The sequence below is a fragment of the Polyodon spathula genome, chromosome 13 (assembly GCF_017654505.1).
Source record: "Polyodon spathula isolate WHYD16114869_AA chromosome 13, ASM1765450v1, whole genome shotgun sequence".
Classification (NCBI taxonomy): Eukaryota; Metazoa; Chordata; class Actinopteri; order Acipenseriformes; family Polyodontidae; genus Polyodon; species Polyodon spathula.
The window spans coordinates 36,541,051-36,568,545 of NC_054546.1; the positions used below are offsets into that span (position 1 = coordinate 36,541,051).

Here is a 27,495-nt window from a genome sequence, read left to right on the forward strand (position 1 = left end):
ATCACTCGATCGTTCATCCTTGACCATGACACGCTTGAGTGACTATGACTGAAGCATATGCACTTAATCACATAATTAGTGAGAGTTGATTGGACACTGGATATGGAGTGATTTCAGCTACTGAATTGTAAGCTTGAATAAAAGCAATAAAGAAAATCACAGAAACAAAAAAAAAAAAAAAACAATATGCCACGTCTGTCAAGATTGCAGCGCCTTCATACAATCTGCATGTTAGAGTCTGGACTAGGGCAGCGTACTGTGGCTCGCCGTCTGGGGTGCTCACAGCCAGCAATTAAAAACCTGCTGAGATAGTATAACCAGACACTGTCAATGACTACGAACTGGGAGACCAAGAGTCACAACATCCGCCCAAGATCGACAGATCATTTTGCAGCATCTTCATGATGTCTGTTGTTAATCAGCACAATAAAAAGTCATTGCACCTGCTCTAAAACAGAGTTTGTCATTTTTCAATTACATCTAGTGAATTTTATCCAAATATGAGTGACCAGTTTCTTTTGATGCTCAAATATAAGTGATATGTTTCTTCATGAATAGTGCAATGGCTGGGGTGGGTCACTGGGACAGAGAGCTAGCCGTTAGACTAGTAGGGCTGTTCCTGCCTCATTGTACAGCAATAGGACTCCACTGTTTATGTGAAATGAAGATTGTTACTCCCCACATGAATTTTCAGGGTACAACCACTGACAATGTGACAGATCCGTCGCTAGTGGTAAGTAGTTTCTTAGTCAAATTCTTCATGTAGGAGAAAAGGTTAAAAAGATAATACATGGAATAATAAACAGATTTTATATAAAATAGCAAATACTGATTGTTGTTGGCATTGCTGGCTAAATGTTTGGAAAATTGTTTCAAATTTCACACATTCTTGTACCAAAAGTAGCTGGATCTTGACTGGAATCTCCCGGTCTGCAGTCTTGCAGGCCAGAAATAATTCAGATTTACAGTCTGGATGAAGTGGCTGCTGCTCAGGCACACCACAGGGAATATGAGTTATGAAAGTCGAGGCTGGGGTGTCGCTTGTTGTCAGCATTTTAGGAGGAATACAGCTATAGATTTGAGACGTATTAATGAACATTATTGTTAACTTTAAACCAGGTGTAGTAATGCAGCCGCATGATATTTAAACTGGAGTGTGTGAGCTCAGGCAGAGGAAACAGAATGCAATTACCTGTGAATGTCACTCTCTCAGCATCCAATGCCTGAAGGGTACAATTTACATGATATCCTACTGTGAGCAGGGCATTGAATCAGGTGCACAAACACACACAGACACAAAGCAATTGGACACAATAAGGGTATTCAGGAAAGTACGTTAACAGCCAGGTATTGAAAACCTAAACCTACAGTCATCATAAAAAAAAATGCTTTTACACATTTACAAGGGTCCCATTAACAACCTTTGCTCAAAATATCAGTTTATAGGTGTTGCAAGTAAATTATTGGTATAATAAAATCCCACTTTTTTGATTTCTGTATTGAGCAATATCCTACCCTGCCTCATACTACTGAAAACAGTAACTCTGGTTATTTATCTTATAATCACACTATGTTATCCTAAAGAAACCTAAGTGAAACCATTAGCAAACTACAGCATTACCAATAATGGCATTGGATGGCTAATTTGACAGTACAGTACTGATATGGTACTGCATTAGATTATACATTAAACATCAGTGATGTTTCAATTGTGGAACACCATGCAGAATTGTGGAGTGGTTTTATTGAGGTACAATCAGCTACCATTTTTAATAATCAAATTAATAATCAACAATCGATGTATTAAAAGTTTGGTTTTATGATATTGACAAGCCATTGACTAAGGACTAGGTTGAGACCCCAAATGCATTTAACTTGTGACTTAAGTTATATGTAAATGAGAAGTGTAACACATGCATTTCATCTAACCATGACAACAAAGCCTTTAATGAAATAGAACCTCTCCTGGGAATGGTTAAAAAAAAAATGGTCACCTATTATATTCACACAATCCCATTCTCTTGAGGGTGTTATTGTAATGCACACAGAAAACTTTCCACTCATATGCAACACACATACACACACACGCTTATTTTGAAGTGTTGTTTTGCTCCTGGTTATATTTTCCTTAATTTATGCTTCTTTAAGAGAGCAGTAAACAATCTGCTGCCAGAAAGGCAAAAGAACAATTACCCTGCTATGGCAGCTAATTCAATGTATGTGCACAGAACACAAAAAACACAAGTAGCTTTATCTAATTGTGGCATGGGCTCATCATGCACAGCACTAATGAAGACCAGAGCAGTGTGATAGATTGTAACCCTGTCAGCACACCACGGAAAGCTGGCCCTAATTGGATTCTTTGCTCAGCGCAGGAAAGCTTTACTAATGCGATGTTTAAAAACACGTAATTCTGCTTTATCGAGATAATCAAAAGAAGACTAGCGGCGTGTGAAGAAACGCTTGATCCACTTTCAATAGAACTTAATGATTTGTATACTAATGCACTGAAGCATGGAAAACATTATACTTCATTAATATAGGAACAAGTTTAAAGTGCCTCATGGCTGAATACAACACTATAATATATATATAATATATGCAATATATGTTGCACATTATGTCTGGACAGTTATAATAACCAGCTTTTATCTCAGTGGTCTCTAAATCCATCAAGGAATGTGATGGTAAGTTCTTATTCAGCCCTTAGAGGCATCACTTTTTCGTTATTTGTGCAGTTATGGATTTGGAAGCACCTGCCAACCAAATACATGCTTTCAACCACCTTTAGTCAGGTCTGTCATGCCTGTTATGATTAAGTGACAGCAAGGATATATGACACTGTTTATGGATTTTACTCATGAAAAATACAGTAGTGATTTTCTACATAGACTGCTGGTTACTAGCACTCAACGTTTTGTTTTTGTTTTGTTTTTTTTTTTTGGGGGGGGGGGGGGGGGGGGGGGGGGCTTTTAATTTCCAAGACTTTATTTTCACTGCAATAATCCTGAAACAAAACACAATAAGTACATTTTCTGTGTGTCACGGGTAATAGGGCCTCTCATGGCTCCACAAAATTTTCTACAGACAGCACAGTGTGTATGGCTCAGGTGGGATCCTATTAAGTGTAACACAGGAAGTGAATTTACAGCTTTGTGGCAGAAAAAAAATAGTTTAACCTAAAGTCAATTCATTAGGCAAAACAATAAAAAACAGTGTCAGTCTATTTTAACATGACAGTGATAATAAATGTAGTTCAAGTGTGCACTCTGATGGACTTCTGCTGCAATAACAAGAGTTTTGAGGTTGAAAAGCACTGTCATATTAGAAGTTATTATGCCTTTTTTTTAAATTATTTGGCGTTTAGTACCCCCTCTCACGGTTTTGTAACTGAAATTCACACATAGGTGTGTTGCATACCTAGACAGAAATTTAATTTGTGTTCTGATGATAAATTATTATTATTTAAAATTAAACAAAAACACAGTATATTTTTTTTTTTATATCAACCACTTATCGTTTGGGTTGGTCGTGTAAACCGTTTTAATTGGTCAATCATGTTCCCCGACAGCAGAACGCGTAATTGTTAAGGCAGACGTTGGCTTCTTATTCAGACTTTGATCTATTACCAACTGAATGATCGACTTTGTATTTAAGGGGTTAAATCACGTTGTGCTGCTGCTTTCCCTGTGGATAATTATAGAGGGGCAGCTCCTAAACAATATTCATTTATTTTTTCCTCAGCCCAACACTGATTTCAGGGTCAAATCAGCTGACAAACAAGGCGCATGTATATGTCACCAAACAAATGAATATTGTTTAGGCGCTGCCCAACTAAATATCCACGGAGACATTAGCAGCCAGACGTGATTTAACCTCTTACCTACAAAGCCAATCATTCAGTTTGGAGCAGATCAAAGTCTAAATAAGAAGCCAACTCCAGCCTCGTCATTGTTAATGTAAGATTAAAGTTTCGATTGGCTGGGATCCACACCACTTGTATTGTAATGGGCTGTACAATCCACGCGACGAGTCAGATGATAGAGTGGTACGGCTTCCGGGAGGGGAAACCAAACGTGCTTGCTTTGTAGAACGGAAAGCTGGTGTGTGGTACGGATGTTGAACATATTCTGTTGTCTGTACATATAATTTCTCATTGAAAAACAATGAAAGAAGGAAAAAACATAGAGGTGATAAACTCAGAGTCTACGGTTAAATATTACACACTAGAGGAAATAAATCGACACAGTTCGAGCAAAGATGTCTGGATCATAATCCACGATAAAGTATACGATATCACCAGCTTTCTGGAAGAGGTAAGTCCGATTTAGGAAATGTTTCTTAACTCAGGATTTAGGAAAAAAGCCCGGACTAATTTATTTCCTTACCCTAAAAGGACGACGCGTTAATTTATACCAGGGCTCCTCAAACTCGGTCCTGGGGACCCCCCTTGTGGCTGCTGGTTTTCATTCCAACCGCGCTCTCAATTACTTAAACTAGACCCGTAATTGAACTGATAATTTGCTTAATTAATTTGCTCAAGTTACTTATCAAATGTTATAGCGAACTTGAAATATGCAATTGTTCAAGAGCGGGAAAACAAGTAAAAAGGTCTAATTAAGCAAATTATCAGTTCAATTAAGGGTCTAGTTAAGTAATTGAGAGCTCGGTTGGACGAAAACCAGCAGCCACAGAGGGTCACCAGCACCGAGTTTGAGAAGGCCTGGTTTATACAACAAAACGTTTAACACAAGTTAAGCAGGTTATGTTAGGGCAATTATTTGAATAAAATTATTAGGAAGACAGTGTGCAGCACGCTAGACAGGTGGATTAAACCATTCATTACTGCACTCTGCTCAAATGTTTTGAGGTTCATGTTTTGACTGGGGTTATGTACAGTGACTGCATAGAGGTATAGACAATTATAAGCCTGTAACATTATACTGAAAACTAATTGAATAAATAATAAAGGGTACCATATGGCTTCGTGTTCAGCGGGACAGTTTGGGATAGTTCAAGCTTTTCAACTCGCAACGCAATGCATTCTGGTTCGTTTTACCTGTCTCAGGTACCATTCTTACCTTTTAATAAACAGGCCTACGCTTACCAGAATGCACTGGGTTGTGAGTTGAAAAGCCTGAACTATCCCAAACTGCCCCACTAAACACAGAGCCATATGGTCACCTTGCTATTTATTGAAGAACTGTGTTATTGTCTGGTTAAAAACCTGACAAACCTGTTGCTCAGGTAATTTATGTTGGCAGAAGAAAATGGCTATTGCAAACCATTCATCTGTAGCTGATGAAAATATCAGAGTGGACGTAATCCTGGTGGAATGCCTTGCGTTTAAGTTAACACATTAATTTGAGTTCCGTTAGCCAGCTATAACAAAATGTTAGTAAAGCGATTTTAAATCCTATTTCCTCGAGTAAGTTGGTCTGTCTGTGTCCCTGTAGCACCCGGGAGGGGAGGAGGTATTGCTGGAACAGGCTGCGACAGATGCCACGGAAAATTTTGAAGATGTTGGCCACTCCACCGACGCCAGAGAGATGCTGAAACAATATTTCATTGGAGAATTACATCCGGTACAGTCTTGAGTCTGCATATTTGTTTCATGTGTGTACCCTGACAGTGTTAGACAAGAAGTGTAGTCTTCCACATCATACATGGGGTGCACATTTAAATATATATTGATAAAATTAACATTGTCATGTGTATTACAGTTGTATTAAATAGGTATGACAATTCATTTTTTTTATTTGTTTATTTTTCTTGTAGGATGATCGGAAGGACAGTTCAAAGGTAAGCGAGCCAGAAGAGGCTAAACTGGACTTCTGAATATAAAATTAACTGACAGAAGTACATTTCTTATGGGTTCTTGGCCTGCATGTGGAGACACCCAGTGAAAATACACAGTATTACATTTGCAGATCTTTTTCCCTTGCAACAAGAAGCAAAAGTCAGATCTGATTAATCTGCAAAGTCCTACTTTTTGACCCTGGTGAAACAATTCAGTTTTCTTTTGCATTGTGCTCTAATGTTAAAAACACATGTTTTGTCTGTGTCCTCATTTAACCCCCATTTCTTCTCTTTGTAGGATGTCTTAATCACCACTTCCTCAAGCCAATCCAGGTAACCGCAGCAACAGCATTTGTATTTGATTTTTAAGGAAGAGTTCGATAGTAGATAGGCCATAATAGTAATGCATGTGTGTGTTTTTTTTTTTTGTTTTTTTTTTTACTCAAAGGCAAGTTTATATAAGCCACAGTCAACTACAGCAACAAACTGTACACATTTATAAACTCCCAGTATTAAGGACTGATAATTTGTAGTGCTTCTTGGTGACTTGCGCTTCTAATGGAGCAAAACAATCACTAAAAGGCAGACATCTCTAAATCTACACATTTTTAAATACATTTTTTTTTCTGCTTTACTTCAGAATGTGGACTAACTGGCTCATCCCAGCTGTTGCTGCTGTTGTTATGGGCCTGATGTACCATTATTACACCCTGGATAGGAATTCATCTTGAGCTCCCTCATGTCTTCTCATCCAGCTCTGCCTATCTACAGGCCATGAAATCTTGGACAGAAGACCCTTCGCCTCACTCCCAGCAGGGAATATATGTAGGGTGGGGGCTCCCACTTCTAGTTCACACTACAGTCATTTGCAAGTTTACTCCCACTGGCATAGCCTTCTGTCCACCGCATCCTACCTGGAGCAGTGATTTCAGGATTGTTCTATCTGTCTAGCGTATTCTCTTTCCCCATTACAGTACTTGCAATGTGCAAGCAGTCTTTTACAAGTATGGTATTTTGTAGACAGTGGTATTTTTATTAGTGCTGGGACGAACACAGGATTTTCATGTTCGGATATTCGCTTATAATTTAAATGTTTGCTCGGATATTCGTTTTGTTTTTCAAAAAGTAATAAAAACCATTATTGCTCTGAATGCAGGCAGAGACAGCATAGCAGCAGGCGGCCCCTGTGTGTGTGTGTGTGTCTTTATTTTACAGCAAAACCTTAATATATGCAACGTGTTAAAATAGAAAAATATCCCAGGAGTAAAGAATACGTTGTGTAGCACTTACTTTACCCCAGTGAATTAACTACAAAACAAAGCATGTCAAATAGCAGTTCAAGTTCAACCTTGTTTTGTTTATTCCCAAAATAAATAGTACATAAAGCTGACAATGTGTTTTATTTATTTTTTTCATTCCCTGCCATTGCTTTTTTTCCCCACAATAAACCAGTGGCCGTCGACACGTTTTCATAAAGTAATAACATGAGGTTTACTTGTGCCTTTTTGTAGCTGAACAAGCAAATGAAAACTAAAATTTAACTAAGCACTTCAAATAAAACAAAACCTGGAAATGGATTTGTAAAATGAAGGGGGGAGGGGGGGGCTCATTGTTTTGGTTCTCATTTATTATATTCCACATAAGTCACAACAAAACACATAATATATACAGTCTATATAAAAGTCACTACACAACATTTTTAGGAAGGTGGGTAATGTTTAGCGAGGCATTTCAATCCTGTGAGATTCTGGATGTCTCTAAAGCAGCACAACACATTTTTGGCTTTCCATAGAAATCACTAAGGGTGCGTGCACATAATCTGGTTTGTCACGCAAATCCCAAAACTTTGACTTTGGAAATTGGCAACAGATTGTTTGTGACAACTGGTATACTAACACCAAAATATAATATATTATCTATAGATATATATGATATATATCTATAATATTATATATATATATATATATAGAGTGTCGAGAAAAAGTAAACGGAAAAAAAAAGAACCTTTTTTTTACAGCGGTGTTTTAACCGCTCTTGCACATTTATTCTGGCGTTCCGGTAAAACAGTAAACATCACTTATCTTTGTAAAAAAACACACGCTTTATGTACAGTTTTTTGTAAACACATTATAAACCCATATTTGGGGGTCGTGTCCCAGCACAGGTCTTGTCTAAGGAGTTTTTACACACTTGTTAAAAATATATATATATATATATATATATATATATATATAATATATATATATATATTATATATAATTATAATAAATTATTAAATAATAAAATTTGTACATAAATGTTTAATCAGTGTACATTGTTGTAACATGCAATTGCATTGGATGTATATATTATATTGGGGCTGTTCAACCATTTTGGTTAAGAGAATGGCAAAAACCAGTGGGCTCTTAAACAGCCAGCAAAGCACGAACACTGATTGAAAAAAAAAAAAAAAAGACTTTCAGAATAAAAACTGCCTTTTTTGTTGTTGTTGGTATATGTAGAACTGTGATCTGTACATGCTCACGAAATGCGGTTTTCATTTTAAAACAAAAGTGCAACAAAACCGATCATGCAAAAAATAAGTAACTTTTTTCTTAAAGAAACTGGAGTCTAATTTTAAATGATATACACATTATCATACCTCCTGGAGTTTTTTTTTTTTAACCAGGGTAGATTTACTGACATTCATGATTATACATTTTAGGTCAGCTGTTGGGATCTGACACTGTTTGATAATCTTTGAACATTATTAGAATTCACTTCTGGTCCCCTGGGCAAAAACATGAATGTATGAAATCACCCAAATGCACATCTATATGACAAGATTGATGTATTTTTCAAGTGGAAAATAGCAGGTCTGTATTCTCTTTCTGTTTCTCTTATGTGTTGATTTGCCTATATTCTTTTATGAGCTTGTCATTAATAATAAATTAAGTTATTGTCAAATTCATATATTTAAATAGTGTTCCATATGTTAACATAAGTTTTAAATATTTTATTTGTAAACCTGTTCAAAGTCATAAAATTAGGAAAGTAACCTCAGTTTTTTTTCTTTACTATATTAAAATATATTTTCTTTTTTTTATGAAAAACATTAAAAATTAACTGGTAAAATAACAATTACTCAAATGAATCTGTTACAGATATGTATGTATTTATTTCTTGAATGGAGTAACCCAAACAAGGAAATCATTTAAAAAAAGAAAAAAAAAGTGCTTTCAATAATAACTTAACCATGTTTTTCAAGGGATCTCTAAACTTACTTCAGGCTCCCTATGCAACAGTGGTACAAAATAGGTGAAAACAGTGAAACTGCATTAGGTTGTTTGCCCCGCTTGCATGGTCTTTATATTCCTGTTTTTTGAGCCCTTCTGTTGTACACAGTTATATTGCGTATCTTTGAAAATCAATGGCCTAGTTGTGTAAACTGTATCACATATTCAAATGCTGTGACTATGCTAAATTTTATATTGAAAATTAAACACATCAGTCTTTGTTGAGCCTTACATGTGTCCTGTCTTTTTTTATTCTCGACGTATCAGTAACCCTCTACTTTGGAAATTGTGTATTTCTCATTCCAAAGCAGAGTAGTATCCTGGTTTCGATGCTATGTCTCTTTGGAACCACTGTAACAAACATAAACATGAGTAATTTGTACAAGTCACGATGTGAAGGTAGGTGCAGGTGGCTTTTCAGATTGATAGTATTTTTGTGTGTGTGTATATATATATATATATCAATATATATATATATATATATATATAGATATATATATATATATTACCTGTCACCACTGTGTCAGAAGACACTTATTTTATTTTTAGCATTGTTTTTAGTTTTTAGTTTTTGTTTTGTTTTAAATTTAGATAAAGGTTACCGCTTTTTTTCCCAGCTAAAAAGTGTTCCAGCTGTTATTGTAATGGACAAGTATCCACTCCCTTTAAAAATTATTTGTCTTGAGTTCGGCAGACTAATAAAGTTGGTTATTGAATGCGGGGATTCTGGGATAGAGATGGCTGCGCTCTGAAGTCGTTTTTATTGGATTAAAACATTACGAAACGAGGGACAAGAGGGAGACAGTTCAGAATTTTACAAAGCTGACTGCCCTCGTTATTCCGAGTTTCTAAAGTAAGATTGTTTTTTTTGTATTAAATGTGTGAAGTTAGTCATCAGGTTTTTCGCTGGAGTGCAATGGATATTGTTTTGGCAGAACCGAGTGAGGCCACCTGTCTTAACTGCGTGTTAATACTGGCAGGTATTTATTTTGTTAAAGCAACCAAGCGTTTTTATAAACGGTGTTGTCTTAATTAGTCACTGTCGCAGTAAGCACTTAATGTTTACGGTAAATGTCTTACATCGATCTTATAATTAATGTGTTTCAGGTTTATAATATAAAATCTGTAGCGCCCCATACCGGTTTCAGTGATATATAATCATGCAATGCACACTAGAATATATTTTAAAAAATGCCACATTGCCAATTTAGCTAGAAGTTATGTTATTACACTTTGTTAAAACAAAATATCTAAAGGTGTTTACTATTAAATGTTACCAGTATTGCAAAACCTAGTTTTAATGTCAGTAATTTCGGTAAATTAATAAATAATATATACCCCCCTTTTGTTTTAGACCTGCACCCCAGACTGGAGTTGTTCGAAGGTGTTGCATATGACCTGGACTGGAAAAAGATCGGGATCTTAAAATATAAAAAAATGCTGGGAGAAGACCTTACCTGAATCTGTGTCCTGGTGTGGGTTCTTGCCCACATCTGGAGATCTTTGGAATTCTGGGCTACAGGATACAAAGCTGTATTTAATACTGGCTTTGGCGCTTGGTCTAGATTGTTATCTGCATACCCGTCCCACGATCAGAAAGCTTTAGGGCTGTGTGCTGTCAAGGCTCGGCTGTTACATTAAACTGTGTCGAGTGCTGAGGCGGTTTTGAGAATGGACGTTGATGCTTCGCTGCACCGGCTGGAGAGCAGTGACCCGAACACTGAGGTGGGTGGGCTGATTCTGTGCAAGAAAAGCGCAGCGCCGGAGCAGCACGTGTTCCGAGCTCCCACACCCCGCACCTCCCTCCGGGGTCTGGACCTGCTGGCAGCACAGAAACGCAAGGAGCGCGACGACAGGGAGAAGCAAGAGGACGAGGAGAAAAAGAAATCCAAGGTGTCCTCCTACCAGGACTGGGAGGAGGGTCATGAGGACTCTGGTTCAGACGAGGAGAGTGCTGAGAAGGAGGGGGGTGCCAGCAGGAAAGAGAGGTAAGTGAGACCATCGTTGAGGATACAGTTATCTTTAACCAAAATTACAGACCTATTTCTCCTCACTGTTGACACATGCTAGTTAAGTAGCTATTGATCTATCAAATTAAAGAGAGCTATATGAGTTATTAAGAGTATTGCAATCTGTACTGTACATGTTTGTGAATCTTGTAGATGTAGGTCAAGGAGATCTAGTTTTTCATGATATTAATATCTATAAATATGCAGTTAGAAACTCAATAAATACAAAGCATGTTTTATTACTTTAGTGTTGGGTTAATTGTCCACATTACCCACTCTAGGATGTGTGTTGTTTTAGCTAGTTTTATCCTTCTCAGTGGACCGCTCTTCTGAGAGATGTAAGGGAGGTTTGCAATATATTTCATGTGTGTTGAAGGAAGTACCGCGTGATGGGGTCGGAGACACCCTCAAACCCAGGAGGGGTCAGCAAGGAGTTCCGGCAGAAACACCAGCAGAGAGAGAGGGACCGTCGGGAGCACGGAGTGTACGCCTCCTCGAAGGAGGACAGGAAACGAGAGCGGGACCGATGGAGTCAGAGAGGTATTGGGTAACAAGCACTATGAGAAAGTAGGGTTCAGGCAATGAAGAAAGTGGATGTGTAGAATTTGTTTTCGATCACTTCTTAATGAATCAATTTTCATGAATTTATATTTTCCTATGGATATGATTTTTGTCTGGACAGATGAGCGGGAATGTGGTCACCACAGCAGCAACATTTTACAGGTCAGTGTAGTTGTGTTGTTTGAGAAGCTGTGCTCTCTGCTGTGTTCTGGTTTCCTGACGGTTGTGTTTCTTGTCTGGGCAGACGATCGGGAGCGCAGTCACCGCAGCAGCAACCGGTCGGAGCGAGGAGATCGGAGCGAGCGGGATCGCTCTCAGAGAGAGGGGGGCAGGAGAGAAGAGCCTGAAAGCCCCCGGCACCAACCCAAAGGTCAGAAACAATTCCTGTTGTTGTTATACGTTGTCCCCTTCGTTTCAGGCTGCTACATTGAACAAAATGGTTAATTTGGGGAATTTGACAAAATCATATTTAGTTGATTTCCAGTTAGTTAAAAACAGTATTCATTATTTAGATTTATAAGTTGTGGTTTTGGACATTTATAGGCTTGGTATATTATTGTTATTGTTATTATTACTATAGCTCTCAATGTAATTTTACTCCAGGGTTAATTGGTTCAGGACTGTAACACAGAGCTGAGCTTTGACCACCCCTGGTTTATGGCACTGACTCACCTGCAAGGTGATTCAGTTGTTCAGGAGGAACACATGCCATTCTTTAATTTATTACTACAGCTAAGTCCTTCACCGAATTTGAAGGTGGAAGTCTAGACTCCAGAACAGAGTCAGCACTTTTGAGACTGTTTCTTGTGAAATACCGTATCACTAACTGACACAGCAGCACCTCTAAACAAGCGCATAATAGCATTCCTATGAGTCTATCAGTTTATATTACAGAATACTTATGCGAAAGGTAGTTGTGAGGTAGTTTTATTTTCACCAAAGGGTTTGCTGCATAATGAAAGTTTTTCCTTTCTGAAATGGTGTCCTGAGTTCTTTTTCTGCTCTCCTCTGCAGATGGTGCAACACCATCTCGCTCTAGCTACGCAAGCTCCCGGCGCTCCCATTGGGAATCCCCTTCCCCTGCCCCTTCCCATCGGGAATCGGAGCATTCAGAGCGGAGCCAGCGCTCCTCAGGCCGGGAGAGCGAGAGGAGGGATCGTGATAGGTATAAACACATAAACAAGATCGGCTTCAGAGACGTTCCTTCAATTCTGATCATGTGCAAAGTTCATGTAAAAGTCTATATGGTCTGATTTAAAGCAGTTTGGTGAAAATTGCTTTTTAATGTCAACAATGACTAATTTCTTCAGGAGTTTTCCTGACCTGGCTTTATAGCGAGGAGGGAGAGTGTATGATGTTGTTTAACGCTTTATCTGTCTCGCTGTCCATGTGCTTCTCTGTCTGCAGATCTGTAAAGAGCAGATATCCAGATGATACCCCCCTGCCAACTCCCTCCTACAAATACAACGAGTGGGCCAATGACAGAAAACACCTGGGCGCCACCCCCCGGCTCTCCCGCGGGAAAGGTAAACCCCACAGCAACTTTTATGTTGTATTTTATGTATGTATTGTGTTTCTTGCAATGAAAATGGCTTTATTTTGTAATAATGATAAAATATGTTTTATCTGGTGATCCTCAGTGGTTGCCAACATTTTTCAAATTAAGGATCCTCTTGCTATTTAAAAATGTACCACTATGAGACCTATGCTGTACTATAAGCTGTTGTCTGCTTTGTGTTTTCAGGAAGGAAGGAGGAGGGAGAAGACTGGATCTCCTTCGATAACGAGGAAGAGAAACAGCAGTGGGAGGAAGACCAGAAGGTAGGTGGGACAGGGTGAGCAATGCCCTGGTAAAACTAGTTGCATTTTATCAGTAAAAATACCTGCAGAACCACTTTTCCCATGGATGTGTTACAAGAAGTTATTCATCAAATGGTGATGCAGATCATTGGACCTCTTTAATGTAATGACTGCTGCTCGCCACTCGACTGCCACTTGTACCAGCAACCAGTGGTCTGTTTTTGACTAAAATACAAATTGCTATTCTATATGCTACGGAGGTTGGTCATGGTCACATGTAATATTTAAGTAATTGGAGATGGAAATGTATATTGCATGCAGTTTTGTTTAGGCAAGCAAACTAAGACTAGTACACATTGCTGAGTGTGTGTGGTGCCAGATTAGAGATGCATATGTGGTGTTTGAGTGATAGTATCCCTTTGCTCTAATATTGTGTGAAAGCAAGCAGACCGGGACTGGTACATGATGGATGAGGGCTTTGACGAGTTCCACAACTCCCTGACCTCAAGCTCTGAGGACTACGTCAAGAAGAGGGAGGAGATCCTACAGAAACAGACTCAGAAACGCATCTCTGCGAAGAAAAGGCAGATCAACGAGGTAAAACCACCAGCCAGCCAGCCTTCACTCAGTGGTGTACAACTGTGGTCGTAGACTGTAATTTTATGTTTTAGTGATGTTATAAACCAATAGCAACTTTATATTATAATTACCTTTTGCAGTTTTTAATTTAATTTACTGTGATTGCATGTTGAAAGCGTGAACTGTTCAGACCCTGTGTGTATCATGCAGGATAATGAGCGCTGGGAGACCAACTGCATGCTGACCAGTGGAGTGGTGCGACGGCTGGAGGTGGATGAAGACTTTGAGGAGGACAATGCAGCCAAAGTTCACCTTCTGGTGCACAACCTGGTCCCACCGTTCCTGGACGGTAGGATCGTATTCACTAAACAGGTATTGACCGGTACAACGTCAGAGTAATGGACCAGTAGACAAATGTTTCTGCATTCTGCATTAAAGAATGAAGAAAAACAACAAAAAAAACACATTTTACAATTGTTTAAAGTTACTGACAAATTTATGGAGTGTCGGTGAAAACTGATCCACAGGAATGCATTAAATCTGGATCGGGCAAACAAGATTCTTGACATGAACTAAAGTAGAACCCAGTACTGGACATACAGGTAGCAGTGCTTTTCTCCCCGTGCTGTTCCACTATGATAAGTGCTTTGTTTCCCTGCCTGGGTTGCAGCCGGAGCCAGTGATCCCAGTGAAGGACTGCACCTCGGACATGGCCATTATTTCGCGCAAGGGCAGCCAGCTCGTCCACAAGCACCGGGAGCAGAAGGAGCGCAAGAAGGTACTTTGCTATTGGACAGTAGCCTTGTTGCTGCTGCTGTTGTTCCCTCCCGAGAACTGCATATCATTCCAGATTGCTTTTAAATGCGATTGGGTTGATATGCATTAGGGGGTTGTTACAATGCAAAGTAATTTCACTGTCTGCCATTATCAGTGTTTTAACTAGTGACCCTCTGGTACCCTCTCGCCCCTTGCAGGCTCAACACAAGCACTGGGAGTTGGCTGGCACCAAGCTGGGTGACATCATGGGCATTGAGAAGAAGGAGGAGGAGACTTCGGGCAAGCCTGTGGGTGAAGACGGCACTGTGGACTACAGGTACAGCTGCCCTTAGAGCCTGGGCACGTGTTAAGTGTTTAGCTTCCTTTAGATTTTGACATGTCTTGTCGCCAGTCTGCTAACTGCGTTTCATCTCTAACAGTGGATATTTGATCTAGAGAATATTGTTTGCCAAGCAGTGTGTTATGATTATAAAAGGATCTGAATGATTTATAGTGTTAGACATTCTCTTAATTTGGCTAGCCAATTAGAATTAAGTTGAACTCTAAGTTACTTATGTTCAGGTAGTTTTTAAAGCTTTGGTTGTAAGCCAAAAAAAAAAAAAAGTGTTGCAGACCCGTGTTTATCTTTTCCACTTCGCTTGTGTAATTACAAGTTATAAAGTTTGTTTGAGGGCAAAAAAACAATACTTTTTCACTGCCCATTTACGCTGGAACCATAATATCACAGTAATTTCTGTTTTCACAAAATTTCCACAGTTAAATAATGAGGGATTTGGATGGTAAATAATGCTGGCGTTTCCCACCTCCACAGGACTGAGCAGAAGTTTGCAGATCATATGAAAGAGAAGAGCGAAGCAAGCAGCGAGTTTGCCAAGAAGAAAACCCTCCTGGAACAGAGGCAGTACCTGCCTATCTTCGCAGTGAGACAGGAGCTGCTCAATATCATCAGGTAAATGAGGAGGAGAAAAAAGAAACTCAACCAGCAAACAGCTCGGGAGGTCTGTCCTAAAGATAAATAATGATGTTAAATCTCTATAAACACACACATAGCCGTCTCATAGCATTTCAATTACTGTGAGAAATTACACTTAATTTCCGTTCTTCTAAAACATGAAATCGCATTGGTAACCGTGTTGTGTTGCAGGGATAACAGTATCGTGATTGTGGTGGGCGAGACTGGCAGTGGAAAGACTACTCAGTTGACGCAGTATCTTCATGAGGACGGCTACACGCAGTATGGCATGGTGGGCTGCACGCAGCCGCGAAGAGTCGCTGCCATGAGTGTGGCTAAAAGAGTGAGCGAGGAGATCGGAGGCAACCTCGGAGAGGAGGTGAGAGACACAGAGACGCCTGTATAGGTTAAAACCCCCAAATGGCTGAGAACCAATACACTTGGATGGTAGGCATGGTTGGAATAGAAGGAATGTAGTTGCCTATCCTTGCACTACCAAATTGGTTACACTGTGAGGCATATCTCTTAATTATGTTTTTGTCTAAGGTTAAAATGGTCCACCACTTTGTTTACATGCTTTAATGATTGGGCAGTTCGAAGTACGGGGCTGGTTTTGTATTTTAATAGTTCATAGTCTTGTTCCTTTTTGAAGTAGGAACCGGAATTGTTATCTGCTTTGTCTGTTTCCAAACAGAAAATCCGAAGCTGTCAATAAACATTCTTTAGAGTTCTCCTGGTCAGAATATCTTCCTCACTAAATGTCTGGTTTTAAAAGGAGTTTTAAATTCTTTTCAATAGTTTTTTTCTTTTAAGACGCATTCTCAATCAGCAGGACCGACAAGAGAAAGCATTGACACCGATTCAATGGCATACAGATGCTCGTTAGCATTTAATTCACTGCAGTGCCCGTGTTGTCTTTTATTTACTTTTTTTACCCTACACTTTGTCATAGAGGTGCTGTTTTCAGCTGGTGCTGCGAGAGTCTGTGTTTTACAGTGTGTTACCCCTGGGCAGGTGGGTTATTCTATCCGTTTTGAGGACTGCACCTCTGAGCAGACAGTCATCAAGTACATGACCGATGGAATCCTGCTGAGAGAGTCCCTGCGTGAGTCTGACTTGGACCACTACAGTGCCATCATCATGGACGAGGCTCACGAGAGGTCACTCAACACAGACGTGCTGTTTGGACTGCTCCAAGAGGTGTGTGCTCTTGATAAGTGGACCTTCACAAGAGATTGTAGTTGAGTTCGAATTAGTGCTGCACGAACCGATTTATTCAGATGGAGCTCTCCACAGAAATAAGGTGCTGACAATCAGGTGAGGGTCCTTGGTGTTGATTGGGCTATTTGTACTATTCAAAGTGGAACAAGTGAAGAAACAGCTGCTTGGGTTTGTGGTGATCGCTGTTTTTCTTAGATTCTGCGGAGAACAGCGATCCACACAAATCCAAGCAGCTGTTACTTCCCTTGTTTCATTTTGAAACACCACTGACCCTCACTTGTGGAGAGCTTGATCAGTATAATCGAATAATCAGTTTGTACAGCTCTAGTTTGAATTGCTAAGAAAGAGAGAGAGCCTTGAACTGTTTATCTTTTTAATTATATGAAACATCGCATTATGATACTTCACCAAAGCACTGAATACTTGCAGCTCCTGAATGATGAATACATGAGATTTGTAGTTGGTATAAAAACATCTCAGAATCCTTTTGGTTTTTACTCTTACTAATACTGGCATGTTGTCTGGATTTCTAAGTGGAGGGAGGCAGTGAGGGTGTGGAAACTAGGGTATGAAAAGTAATGAATGGAGAGAGATTCCTTCTTCATCTTTACCGTTGTTCCTACAGGTCGTTGCTAGACGCTCAGATCTGAAACTAATAGTGACGTCAGCAACGATGGATTCAGATAAGTTTGCTGCATTCTTCGGGAATGTTCCAATATTCCACATCCCAGGAAGGACTTTCCCTGTGGATATCCTCTTCAGCAAGGTACATTTTCATTAGACTAAACATTGCAACTGTTCAGTGCTCTAAAATGCTTAAACATGAGAGCTATAGAGGATATGCGACTTAATGAGTAACGCAAGAAAATTAAACAACAAAATACATAACCACTGAAGGACAAAACAGTTGAAACGCTGCTCGGCTGGCTGATGTGTGTGGCCTCTAGCCATAAAATAAAATGTTTAATTGATAATGACTCTCAGCTCTGGTAAAACATGTATGTTGTTGCACTTTGTGTTTCAGACAGCTCAGGAGGACTACGTGGAGGCATCAGTGAAGCAGGCTCTGCAGGTGCACCTCAGCGGCATGCCTGGCGATATCCTCATCTTCATGCCAGGACAAGAGGACATTGAGGTACTGGGGCAACAGGTTATTGCTTGGGAATCATTTTCAGAAATACTGAAAATAAAACTACCACCAAAAAATGTTACTCTTTTTAATCTAGCTGGTAACAGTGGGTAGGTATTTGTAATAGCGGGCTCTCCATTGATCCATTGTTCCCCAGGTGACTTCTGATCAGATCGTGGAGAGACTAGAGGACCTGGAGAGTGCTCCCCAGCTGGCAGTGCTGCCCATCTATTCTCAGCTGCCCTCGGACCTGCAGGCCAAGATCTTCCAGAAGGTACATCTCTCGCTCCTCTCTCTTTCTCTCCCCCCCAGTGGTCTTTTGCCCTTGCTATGTACTTGCAGCTCTTTTGTATTATTTTTGTATTTTTATTATATTCCCAGCAACAGGGATGTAGTGGAGGTGCAATTATGAATTCATATCACACTTCAGATTTAAAATGTATCAAGAGAATTGCTTATTTAATTGTAAAGAAACTTGACTAGTTCTTTCTTTAGAAAATTTTATTGAGTCTGGGATTTGCTGTGCATAAGGAGGTTTCCCACTTCGAAAAGGGTCACAGTGATGTCCTCTCCGGTGCAGTGGGTCCTTCTTAACAGATTGTGTTCATGTCTGCAGGCCCCGGATGGCGTGCGGAAGTGTATTGTTGCCACAAACATTGCTGAGACATCTCTGACGGTGGACGGGATCATGTTTGTCATCGACTCGGGCTACTGCAAACTAAAGGTAGGAGTGTATCTTCTCTATAAAGAACCAGCACTGTGTTCTGTGTTCCTCCTAATGAAATTGCATTGGCTGCTCCTGCTGTATGTGGAAATAGAATACTTGTTTATAGATCAACACATGTAATATAAAACACACATTTAAATCCAACCTTACAGTTTTCCCTTTCCAGTCCAATGTCGGACCCTGTCCGACATCATCAAAAAGACGTAAAGCACAGGTCTCTAGTCGTTTTTCTCCGGAAAAAGCCGAGCAAACCTTTCAGTGGCTGAGTGAGACTGATAGGAGCCGAATGAAACCGAAAAAAAACCGGCGTTTCTCATAACTCCATCCATTACAGAGGTAACATAGACATAACAAAGGAGATAGCTGCTTCTGCATTCAGCGCTCAAAGAATATCGCAGACATTTGCAGAGCTTTTTGAGATGTTGTAGTAACAAAATAATGAGTTGGATCGCATTATTGAGGAGTCTGGTGATAAAACTAGTGTTCAGGAGAGGATTTACCAGTATGCATGTCTATAAAGAGGTATGTGAAAAATACAGCAAACAAGGGATGGGGATTGTCTATAGACACAGTACTGAGTGTTTTTTTTTTTTTTCAATGCCTTCTGAACCTGTTTTACTCTGAAAAAAATATTTGAAACGGCGTGTGTAAAATAAACAGTGCATGTGAAAATAAATTGGACCTGACGTGCCTGACAAGTGTTGAATAAATGGACCGCTAAAGGTTAAAACGAATAATAATAAGAGTATTTTCTCAAAGAAAAAACAGAACCATTAAGTGTGAGGTTTTTGCTGATGGCCCCTTGTTGTGTGTTCTGGGCCCCAGGTGTTTAACGCCCGGATCGGAATGGATGCCCTTCAGGTGTACCCAATCAGCCAGGCCAATGCCAACCAGAGATCGGGTCGAGCCGGAAGAACTGGGCCTGGACAGTGCTTCAGGTAACCACACCTACATTGGCAATATCTATTATGCATTGAACTATTTTCTTTACTTTAGAATATCTGATGAGGTGTTTGGAGTTATAGATGATAAACTAAAAATATCCAAAGTAAAAATTATAATAAAAGTCCGCTGCAGTAGAGGAGAAACGTTTGAATAGGCCATTTCAAATTGGGTAGAAAATCTTTTTACTACAAGATTGTGTTTTTTTTTTTTTTGTTATAAATAGACCAAAAATTTGCTATTACACTAGATGAAACATTTATCTATTTGCCTTTCAAGTTCAAGTCTTTATTGATGGAACTGAACTGTTCTTTACATTAACTTTTCTGCTACATTTTGAAGGCTTGGACTGTCTTTTTATTTTTAAGAAATATTTTTTTTGTTAACGTAGCTTGCTTGCTGCAGTGAGGAATTTGTTTTGGTAATTTTTATCCCTTGATATTTCCTTTCTTTGATGTGACGGGCATTTGAATGGAAGATATATAATGTAATCAAATTCAAAGGTGCATTTAATAGGATTTAATCCAATCTACTAAGGCAAAAATAAGATATTTCCTAGGGGTCTTTCATTTGCTGAGCTGTGTTATGATCATCGGATCTGTAGACTTCCAAGGTGACCAAAACCTAAACAAACTCATTATTCTGTCCACAGTGAAAGGCTAATACATTTTCCTCATGTAAATGTGTCCAGAGCACTTGAAAATAAATAATTTTCTTTAATATGAGACAAAACTGATCAAGATTGGTGGGTAATCAATTTTGGCTTCACAGAATTTCACAGAAGTGTACTTTTTCTAGAGAAAGTACATGCTACAGCAAAAAATCTTCAACTCTGATTAACCTTTTTACTTCTGGAATTGTCCTTGGTCTCCTGTATGTCCCGATTTTTAAAAAGATTTTTAAACTGAGATTTTTTTTTTCTTTCTGTAGCATTTTAATGATTTTGGGTGTGATTGATATTTTTAAATGGAAGTGATTTACTGGTGTTTACTCCCATCGTTAACATCCCTCTTTTCCTAGGCTCTACACTCAGAGTGCCTACAAGAATGAGATGCTGACCACCACTATCCCAGAGATCCAGCGTACCAACCTGGTCAATGTGGTCCTGCTGCTGAAGTCCCTGGGGGTTCAGGACCTGCTTCTGTTTCACTTCATGGACCCCCCTCCTGAGGACAACATGCTGAACTCCATGTACCAGCTCTGGATCCTGGGGTCGCTGGACAACACCGGTACTGCAGCCTAGTCTGTCTGCTGTATCCTGTTAATTTTAACACTTCATCTAATGGAAGCCATCAGCGCACGTCCAGAACATCTTGAACGCAAGTGTTTCGCCCCACGCCGAATACGGACTCGTCCTATATCGGAGTACCTTGGTACAGTTAAAGTCAGCTCTACATAATAAAACTGAAAACCTACTTGGAGCTTGTTTCTGTGATATTCACCAGAACATATTAAAGCAAAAACAAAAAAGCTTTTATGGGGAAATTCAAGGTCGAATGCTACACTTTGCACTTTCTTTGTTACACTTATGATAGGGCTGATGGGTTGAACTAGTGATTAGGAGGGCAATTTGCAGCTCGACCCATATTTTCAGAAGGTCACATCTGAACAGTTCAGCCTGTATAACTAGTCTAAGGTGGGAGAAATTTGAAAAAGCGGTGTGTACTGTAATGTATAGCTTCTGTTACCTCGGCCACTTCAGTTTTTATCTTTTATTCATGTGTGTGGCAGCAAGCTCTGTTATAGCCCAGAACGTTAATGATGTTTTCTTGCAGCCACACTTATACAGATACGCAATATCTGATACACTCCCATGTCCTGTATGCTCATTGATGGCTTCAATTAATTTCTGTCTGTTTTCTACATTCTGACATAATTAGCCTTCTGTGAACTCTACCTGACCTCAATAACAGACCACTCCGATACTAAGTTTCTGCGTAAAGGGACACAAGACCCTACCCTCATGGAAATACTGCGTCATTTCTATTAAACAAATAGCATCCTACTACTACGATGATGTCTTCTACTTTCAGCAGTAACTGGTTATAAATGCTGTCTTGTAGGCGCAGTTGTAGCTAAAGAAGCAAAACGTATATATTGGTAGTCCTTTGTCAAAACATTTTACAGAAAAGGAGACCAGGAGTTGATGATTTTGATATGAGCCTTGCCTTATGTGTTCTTGTCATTTCACTAGAGTTTTAACGAGCGGTATAACTCTTGACTGTCCTCAGTGTCTCTTGACTGTCCTGTACCTTCTGTTTTAGGGGGACTGACCCCGACTGGTCGTCTCATGGTGGAGTTCCCTCTGGACCCCGCCCTTTCTAAGATGCTCATTGTGTCATGTGACATGGGCTGCAGCTCTGACATCTTAATCATTGTGTCTATGCTGTCTGTACCTGCCATCTTCTACAGGCCAAAGGTACATCATAACAAGTTTCACTTCTTTATACAGCTACCTGGTAGTACTTGGGCCATTCAAGTTTACAAAAGCCAGCACCAACTATTTTAGCACTACTTTGTAAAACAGCAATCCAACTAAAGCTAAATATGTAGTTTCAGTGTAAATGGAAGTACTCCTACAAAAATTATATAGGTCCATACCTAAGACTGGATTTACTGGTTTATATTTGAGACATGTTATAAATAAATGAACTCTTTTTTGACTAGCCCATTTCTTTAAATGAACATATTAACTGGTGGTAACATTTCCCTGTAATGTTAACTAAGATCTGTAGTAGTGCTTAGCAATGCGTTTAAATCAATGTCTTCAGGGCCGTGAGGAGGAGAGTGACCAGGTGAGTGAGAAGTTTGCAGTCCCCGAGAGTGATCACCTGACCTACCTGAACATGTACTTGCAGTGGAAGAACAACAACTACTCCACTATCTGGTGCAATGAGCATTTTATTGCCAAGGCCATGAGGAAGGTGAGGGGAGGGGGGGGAGAGGGGGGGGGGGGGGGGGGGGGGGGTGGAGTGTGACCAACTACTTTACAGTCTTCTGTAATGAGCACTTCATTCACACAAGACAGAAAAGGAGGAGGATATGTGTTTATTGGTTCTCGCTGTGTGTTTCTGCCTCCCCAGGTTCGTGAGGTTCGGGCCCAGCTCAAGGATATCATGGTCCAGCAGAGGCTCAGTCTGGTGTCCTGTGGGTCGGACTGGGACATCATTAGGAAGTGCATCTGTGCTGCCTACTTCCACCAGGCTGCCAAACTCAAGGTACTGGCTGTAGTGAATGTGGGGCAACTGTCCCAGCAAAGAACACAGGGTTCTGGTATGGTAGAATAGGCTGTAGGAGGTTACAAAGATGTAGATCTTTCCAGATCTACTTCTAGAGGGATTAGGGATGAAGGTATTTGGGTAATAAGGGAAAATTGAAGCATGCACTGTATCTTTTTTTAGAAGATATTTTCTGTGAAAAGTATTACTCAGCGAAACCATACAGTTCAGTGCATGGTTAGGTGAATGATCTCTAACAGTGATGGAAATAACACTGCTGTTGCATGTCAGTTTCACCCATTCCAGGTTTTAATACAAGCTTGGTTAGCCACAGTATGTATGTAACAAGCTCAGGTTTGTCTAATTAGACTCCTACTAAAACCGGGACTGGATGAAACTCTTATTCCCATTTGTGTCTAATAATGTGTGCCCGTGCGTGTTCTCTGTAGGGTATCGGGGAGTATGTGAACGTGCGGACGGGGATGCCCTGTCACCTGCACCCCACCAGCTCTCTCTTCGGAATGGGGTACACACTGGATTACATTGTCTACCATGAGCTCGTCATGACCACAAAGGTGAGGTTACACCACAGCCACAAGCCGTTTCTCATTACAAAGATCTATTATCAGAACTCCATTTCTATTAAAACAGTATGCAGTCCAACATGCAATTTTCTGTATTGTGAATCAGTACTTGTTAAGCAGGCAGATATTGCTTTCAGGCAAATATTAGTAATGTTACAAGAAAAGAAAACATGGGTGGCTCCCCTTGTAAACCTTTTCCTGTGATTTGCACACTGGATTAAAATGCTTTAAATAGGGACCAATGACCACTGCACTATATTGACTGGTTGCTCACCTTGCTTCAAGAGGAAAAGCCACAGTTAATTATTGAGTTCTTGTGTTTATGTAATACTCTGAAAAAAATATCTTAATTGGCTGATTTGCTGAGTCTTCAACTTTATATAAGAGGCTGTGTGGTCCAGTGGTTAAAGAAACGGGCTTGTAACCAGGAGGTTTCCGGTTCAAACCCCAGCTCTGCCACTGACTCACTGTGTGGCCCTGAGCGAGTCACTGAACCTCCTTGTGCTTCATTTTTCCGGTGTGAGACGTTATTGTAAGTGACTCTGCAGCTGATGCATAGTTCACGCACACTAGTCTTGTATCTTGTAAAGTGGTTTATGATGGTGGTCCACTATATAAAATGCGATATAAAAAGATTGTTATTATTTTTATTGTTATTATCTATACCCCCCCATTCATTCCTGCCTGGTGAAGTCCATCTTGTTGTGCACTTGCTGTTTGTCGTCCTGTGTGGTGTTGTTACTGCGTGACCCTGATGTGTGTGTCTTCCCCTCCTGCAGGAGTACATGCAGTGCGTCTCCTCTGTTGACGGGGAGTGGCTGGCTGAGCTGGGGCCCATGTTCTACAGCGTCAAACAAGCCAACAAGAGCAGACAGGTAACCATTTAATTTGCTAACTCACTAGGGAAGGAGACAACTTGGAACGAGAGTAATTCAAACTATTACAAAAAAAAGGTGATTCGCACACCATTGTCCTATCCTAAAGGGGTCTAATTCTGTAGGGTGCAATCTATTTGTTAATTGCACTCCGCTGTAGGGTTTTAGGCGCTTTAAGAACCATGCTGGTGCCTTTTATTGGGTTTGGAGTATCCTTGGAAAAAAGTTTTTTTTTTTTTTTAAATATGCACATGCATTAATAAACATTTAAGATTGTTGCATTTAAACCTGGACCGAAATGATATTCTCTCCTGCACACTCTCACTCTTGTCTCTGTCCCTGCTCTGCCCCCTGCAGGAGAACCACCGGCGAGCGAAGGAGGAGATATCAGCCATGGAGGAGGAGATGTCCCTGGCTGAGCAGCAGCTGAGGTCCCGGAGAGAGGAGCAGGAGAGGAAGAGCAACCTGGGCAGCGTGAGGTAGGGAGGGAGTGTCCCTTTGTTCTGAGAAGTAGATTTTACAGAAAACACCTTATAGATTTGTCTAAGGGAAATTGTCAGGACACACCATGATTCCTTGACTTCAAGGTGCTGGCCATCAAAGTGTTTTAGAGATGGTGGCGCATGACCATATACTGTGCTACATGAATGGCTTCTTCTCTCCCCCCTCCCCCCTCCTGCCATGTGAGACAAGCTCTGCTCCCCTCTCTTCCCTCTTCCCCTGAGCCAAGAGCAAAATAAATGATATTGACCCCTGGCTGACCCCTATTACTGTAGCAATTTAAATTTCGGAGCAGGAAAAAAAGCTTGCTTTAATTTTTAAATTAAACTAAAAAATTAATTCAGCACACAGCTCCTAGTTTCACAAAGACGAGAATTATTTTCATTATTAATTAATCAACTAATTTATCTGTGTATTAGAACCTTTGTCTGCCAGCCAGTGTGTCAGTCATCTCGACAATAATCGTATTGAAGCAGGGGGATTAGGATTTTGATATCTGCGACTTTGATAATGTGATAATTAATAGGTTCCGTTCCCTCTGTACTCTGTAGCATATCCTATTGTCATGTAAATGCATAAGGCTGTGCTGTTCAACACTTTATTACAACCTATTTTGAGGACATTTAAGAGCTTTTACATACACACACACACACACACCGGAGATGATGAGGTCTGGTATTTTAAAACAAAGTCTTGAGTTTACCCTAAATTATAACTCATTGGACTAGTTTTAGTCTGCTGTGCACTTTTCAAACTGGTTGATAGACAAGTTTCTACTAAAAAAAAAAAAAAAAGTAAAAAAAAAGCATGCTTCCATTAACATTAACCCTACATGAATAAAACAAATATGTCAGGATTTATTTATTTTTTTTAAATGAAAGATTGGTTTGCTAAGAATTTTAGTATTGGCAGGTGACCATGTCTCTTGCAGTCCTATCCGGAGAATGATGGAATAATGTTGCCCATCCAAGGTATTCATGTAAAACACTAATCTAGGTGATTTGGTGCGATTGCCAAGAGGTAGATGTGTTTTGATTTGGGCTATTTTGCCTCCTGTTTTTGAAAGCTGTTACGTCAGAATTTCTTTACTGAGGTTTAACTGGGGTGGGGTGTTTTAAAGGTTATTTTTACTTGTCACTTGGCTCTTTTTTTTTTTTTTTAGGTGATCCCTTTTCTTGCTTGCTTGCTTGCTTTTCTCGGGCCCTTAATAAATAGCACAGATATTTTAAAAAAGGAAATTGAAAATACTTTGAGGTCAGGTGCTGTATATTCAACTGTGTATAGTAACTTACACAAAAACAAGACCCTAGGGTAGTGATCCCATAAAGAAGGTTCAACCATTGATACAAAAAGCATAATAAAATAAACCGAGGCAAATTTAAGATGCTGTCTAATTCCTAGCTGCCTGGTGGAATTGCATTGTGATGCCAAGTTGTACTTGGTGGTGTGTACTGGTTCTTTTGTGTCTTTGGAATTAAACATGATCTTTTGATCTGTCTGCGCTGTTCTCTACACTGCATTACAGAGAGCGGGGAAAACAGAGGTTACATTTTAATGTCTGTTTATTTGTTTTGTTTTGATTAAGCTATCATGTGGGGTTATGGCTAATTAAACCAGGATAAGCAGTGATGGTAATTAAGTGAAGCAGAGCTACACATATTGTCAATTAGCTTTTAAGCTGAGAGATTCACTATTGTTTGTTGTGGAGCACAGTCCTAGCGCAAGTCCACCGTGTAGCCAGGAATTCCGCTGCATGTTTATTTTTTATACTTGGTTTGAATGATTTAACTTTATTTATTCATTTCTCTAAATTTACAATGCCTCATTTATGCAGGAAGGTGATTTCAAATCCAGTGAAATATGAGGGGCAGGGAGGGATTATTTGTGGTTTTGTGTTTCCTTGGCATCAGGGTTGCAGTTCAGTAACAACATTTTTGTATTGCTTCCATCCTGTTTTTATGTGTGCATGTATTATTTTACAGGTCAGTTAAGATCTGCACACCAGGGAGAAAAGAACAGGCTGCACTCATGACACCAAGACGAACACCGGCAAGATTTGGACTTTAAATTTGTACTTGAAAATCTTCCCGACTGCTCAACTCATTCAAAAATATGTAACATTAAAATTAAAGTAAAAAAATAAAAATAAGTTGGAAGACCTTCACCTTGGTAATGAAGACATGAGAGGGTTTATTTCCCAGAACATTAACTTTTTTTTTTTTAAATTATTTATTATTATTTTTTTAAACAGTGGATTGTTGACACATTAAGCAACTTATTTTCCAAAAGCAATTTCATGAACAGCCCACTAGAGGGAGCACTTGTATCAGAGATGAAGATGAAGAGGCTGCCAAGAGAAAAAGAGACAGCCCAGACTTGGTGTGTGTGTGTGAGAGAGTTTTATCCCCTGGCCCCTGCTGTGAAACAAACCCAGTGCTGTTCAGTCTGTTACCTTGTTTCGCTAGTGGGGTGGATCATTGGGGACCCAGTCCAGCAGAACTGGATCAGTTTGGATCAGAGTGGCTTTAACCTGTAGTATGCGCCCG

The 27,495-nt window shown here is 39.8% G+C and overlaps 2 protein-coding genes across 7 annotated transcripts; both read left to right on the plus strand.

Moving 5' to 3' along the window:
* The first annotated feature begins 3,941 nt into the window (after positions 1-3,941).
* Positions 3,942-6,906, plus strand: LOC121325236 (cytochrome b5-like). Its single transcript, XM_041267627.1, has 5 exons — positions 3,942-4,316; positions 5,457-5,585; positions 5,779-5,802; positions 6,098-6,132; positions 6,440-6,906. The coding sequence occupies exons 1-5, from the start codon at positions 4,167-4,169 to the stop codon at positions 6,528-6,530; spliced, it is 429 nt and encodes a 142-aa protein (XP_041123561.1). The 5' UTR covers positions 3,942-4,166; the 3' UTR covers positions 6,531-6,906.
* Positions 6,907-9,804: 2,898 nt separating this feature from the next.
* LOC121325809 (pre-mRNA-splicing factor ATP-dependent RNA helicase PRP16-like) lies at positions 9,805-27,118 on the plus strand. 6 transcript variants are annotated; one of them, XM_041268867.1, is made up of 27 exons: positions 9,805-9,927; positions 10,429-11,062; positions 11,460-11,623; positions 11,889-12,014; positions 12,659-12,809; positions 13,052-13,170; positions 13,389-13,465; positions 13,886-14,041; positions 14,234-14,395; positions 14,694-14,801; positions 14,998-15,116; positions 15,612-15,749; positions 15,945-16,131; positions 16,767-16,952; positions 17,599-17,739; positions 17,998-18,108; positions 18,260-18,376; positions 18,719-18,826; positions 19,655-19,767; positions 20,792-21,000; positions 22,036-22,190; positions 22,543-22,695; positions 22,855-22,989; positions 23,439-23,564; positions 24,353-24,448; positions 24,806-24,927; positions 26,932-27,118. In XM_041268867.1, the coding sequence occupies exons 2-27, from the start codon at positions 10,746-10,748 to the stop codon at positions 27,014-27,016; spliced, it is 3,681 nt and encodes a 1,226-aa protein (XP_041124801.1). In that variant the 5' UTR covers positions 9,805-9,927; positions 10,429-10,745; the 3' UTR covers positions 27,017-27,118. The 6 variants fall into 6 exon arrangements, with proteins under 6 accessions (XP_041124801.1, XP_041124804.1, XP_041124805.1 ...); XM_041268870.1 differs by having other exon boundaries at positions 13,067-13,170; XM_041268868.1 differs by lacking the exon at positions 9,805-9,927 and adding an exon at positions 9,945-10,054.
* The last annotated feature ends 377 nt before the right edge of the window (positions 27,119-27,495 follow it).

Excerpts from the sequence above, each read along its gene's own strand:
- LOC121325236 (XM_041267627.1), top strand. The coding sequence starts at position 4,167 with ATGAAAGAAGGAAAAAACATAGAGGTGATAAACTCAGAGTCTACGGTT. Across the intron at positions 5,586-5,778 it reads TCATTGGAGAATTACATCCG|GATGATCGGAAGGACAGTTC; the intron begins GTACAGTCTTGA and ends TTTTTCTTGTAG. Across the intron at positions 5,803-6,097 it reads ATCGGAAGGACAGTTCAAAG|GATGTCTTAATCACCACTTC; the intron begins GTAAGCGAGCCA and ends TTCTCTTTGTAG.
- LOC121325809 (XM_041268867.1), top strand. The coding sequence starts at position 10,746 with ATGGACGTTGATGCTTCGCTGCACCGGCTGGAGAGCAGTGACCCGAAC. Across the intron at positions 13,466-13,885 it reads AGTGGGAGGAAGACCAGAAG|CAAGCAGACCGGGACTGGTA; the intron begins GTAGGTGGGACA and ends ATTGTGTGAAAG. Across the intron at positions 16,132-16,766 it reads GAGGCAACCTCGGAGAGGAG|GTGGGTTATTCTATCCGTTT; the intron begins GTGAGAGACACA and ends ACCCCTGGGCAG.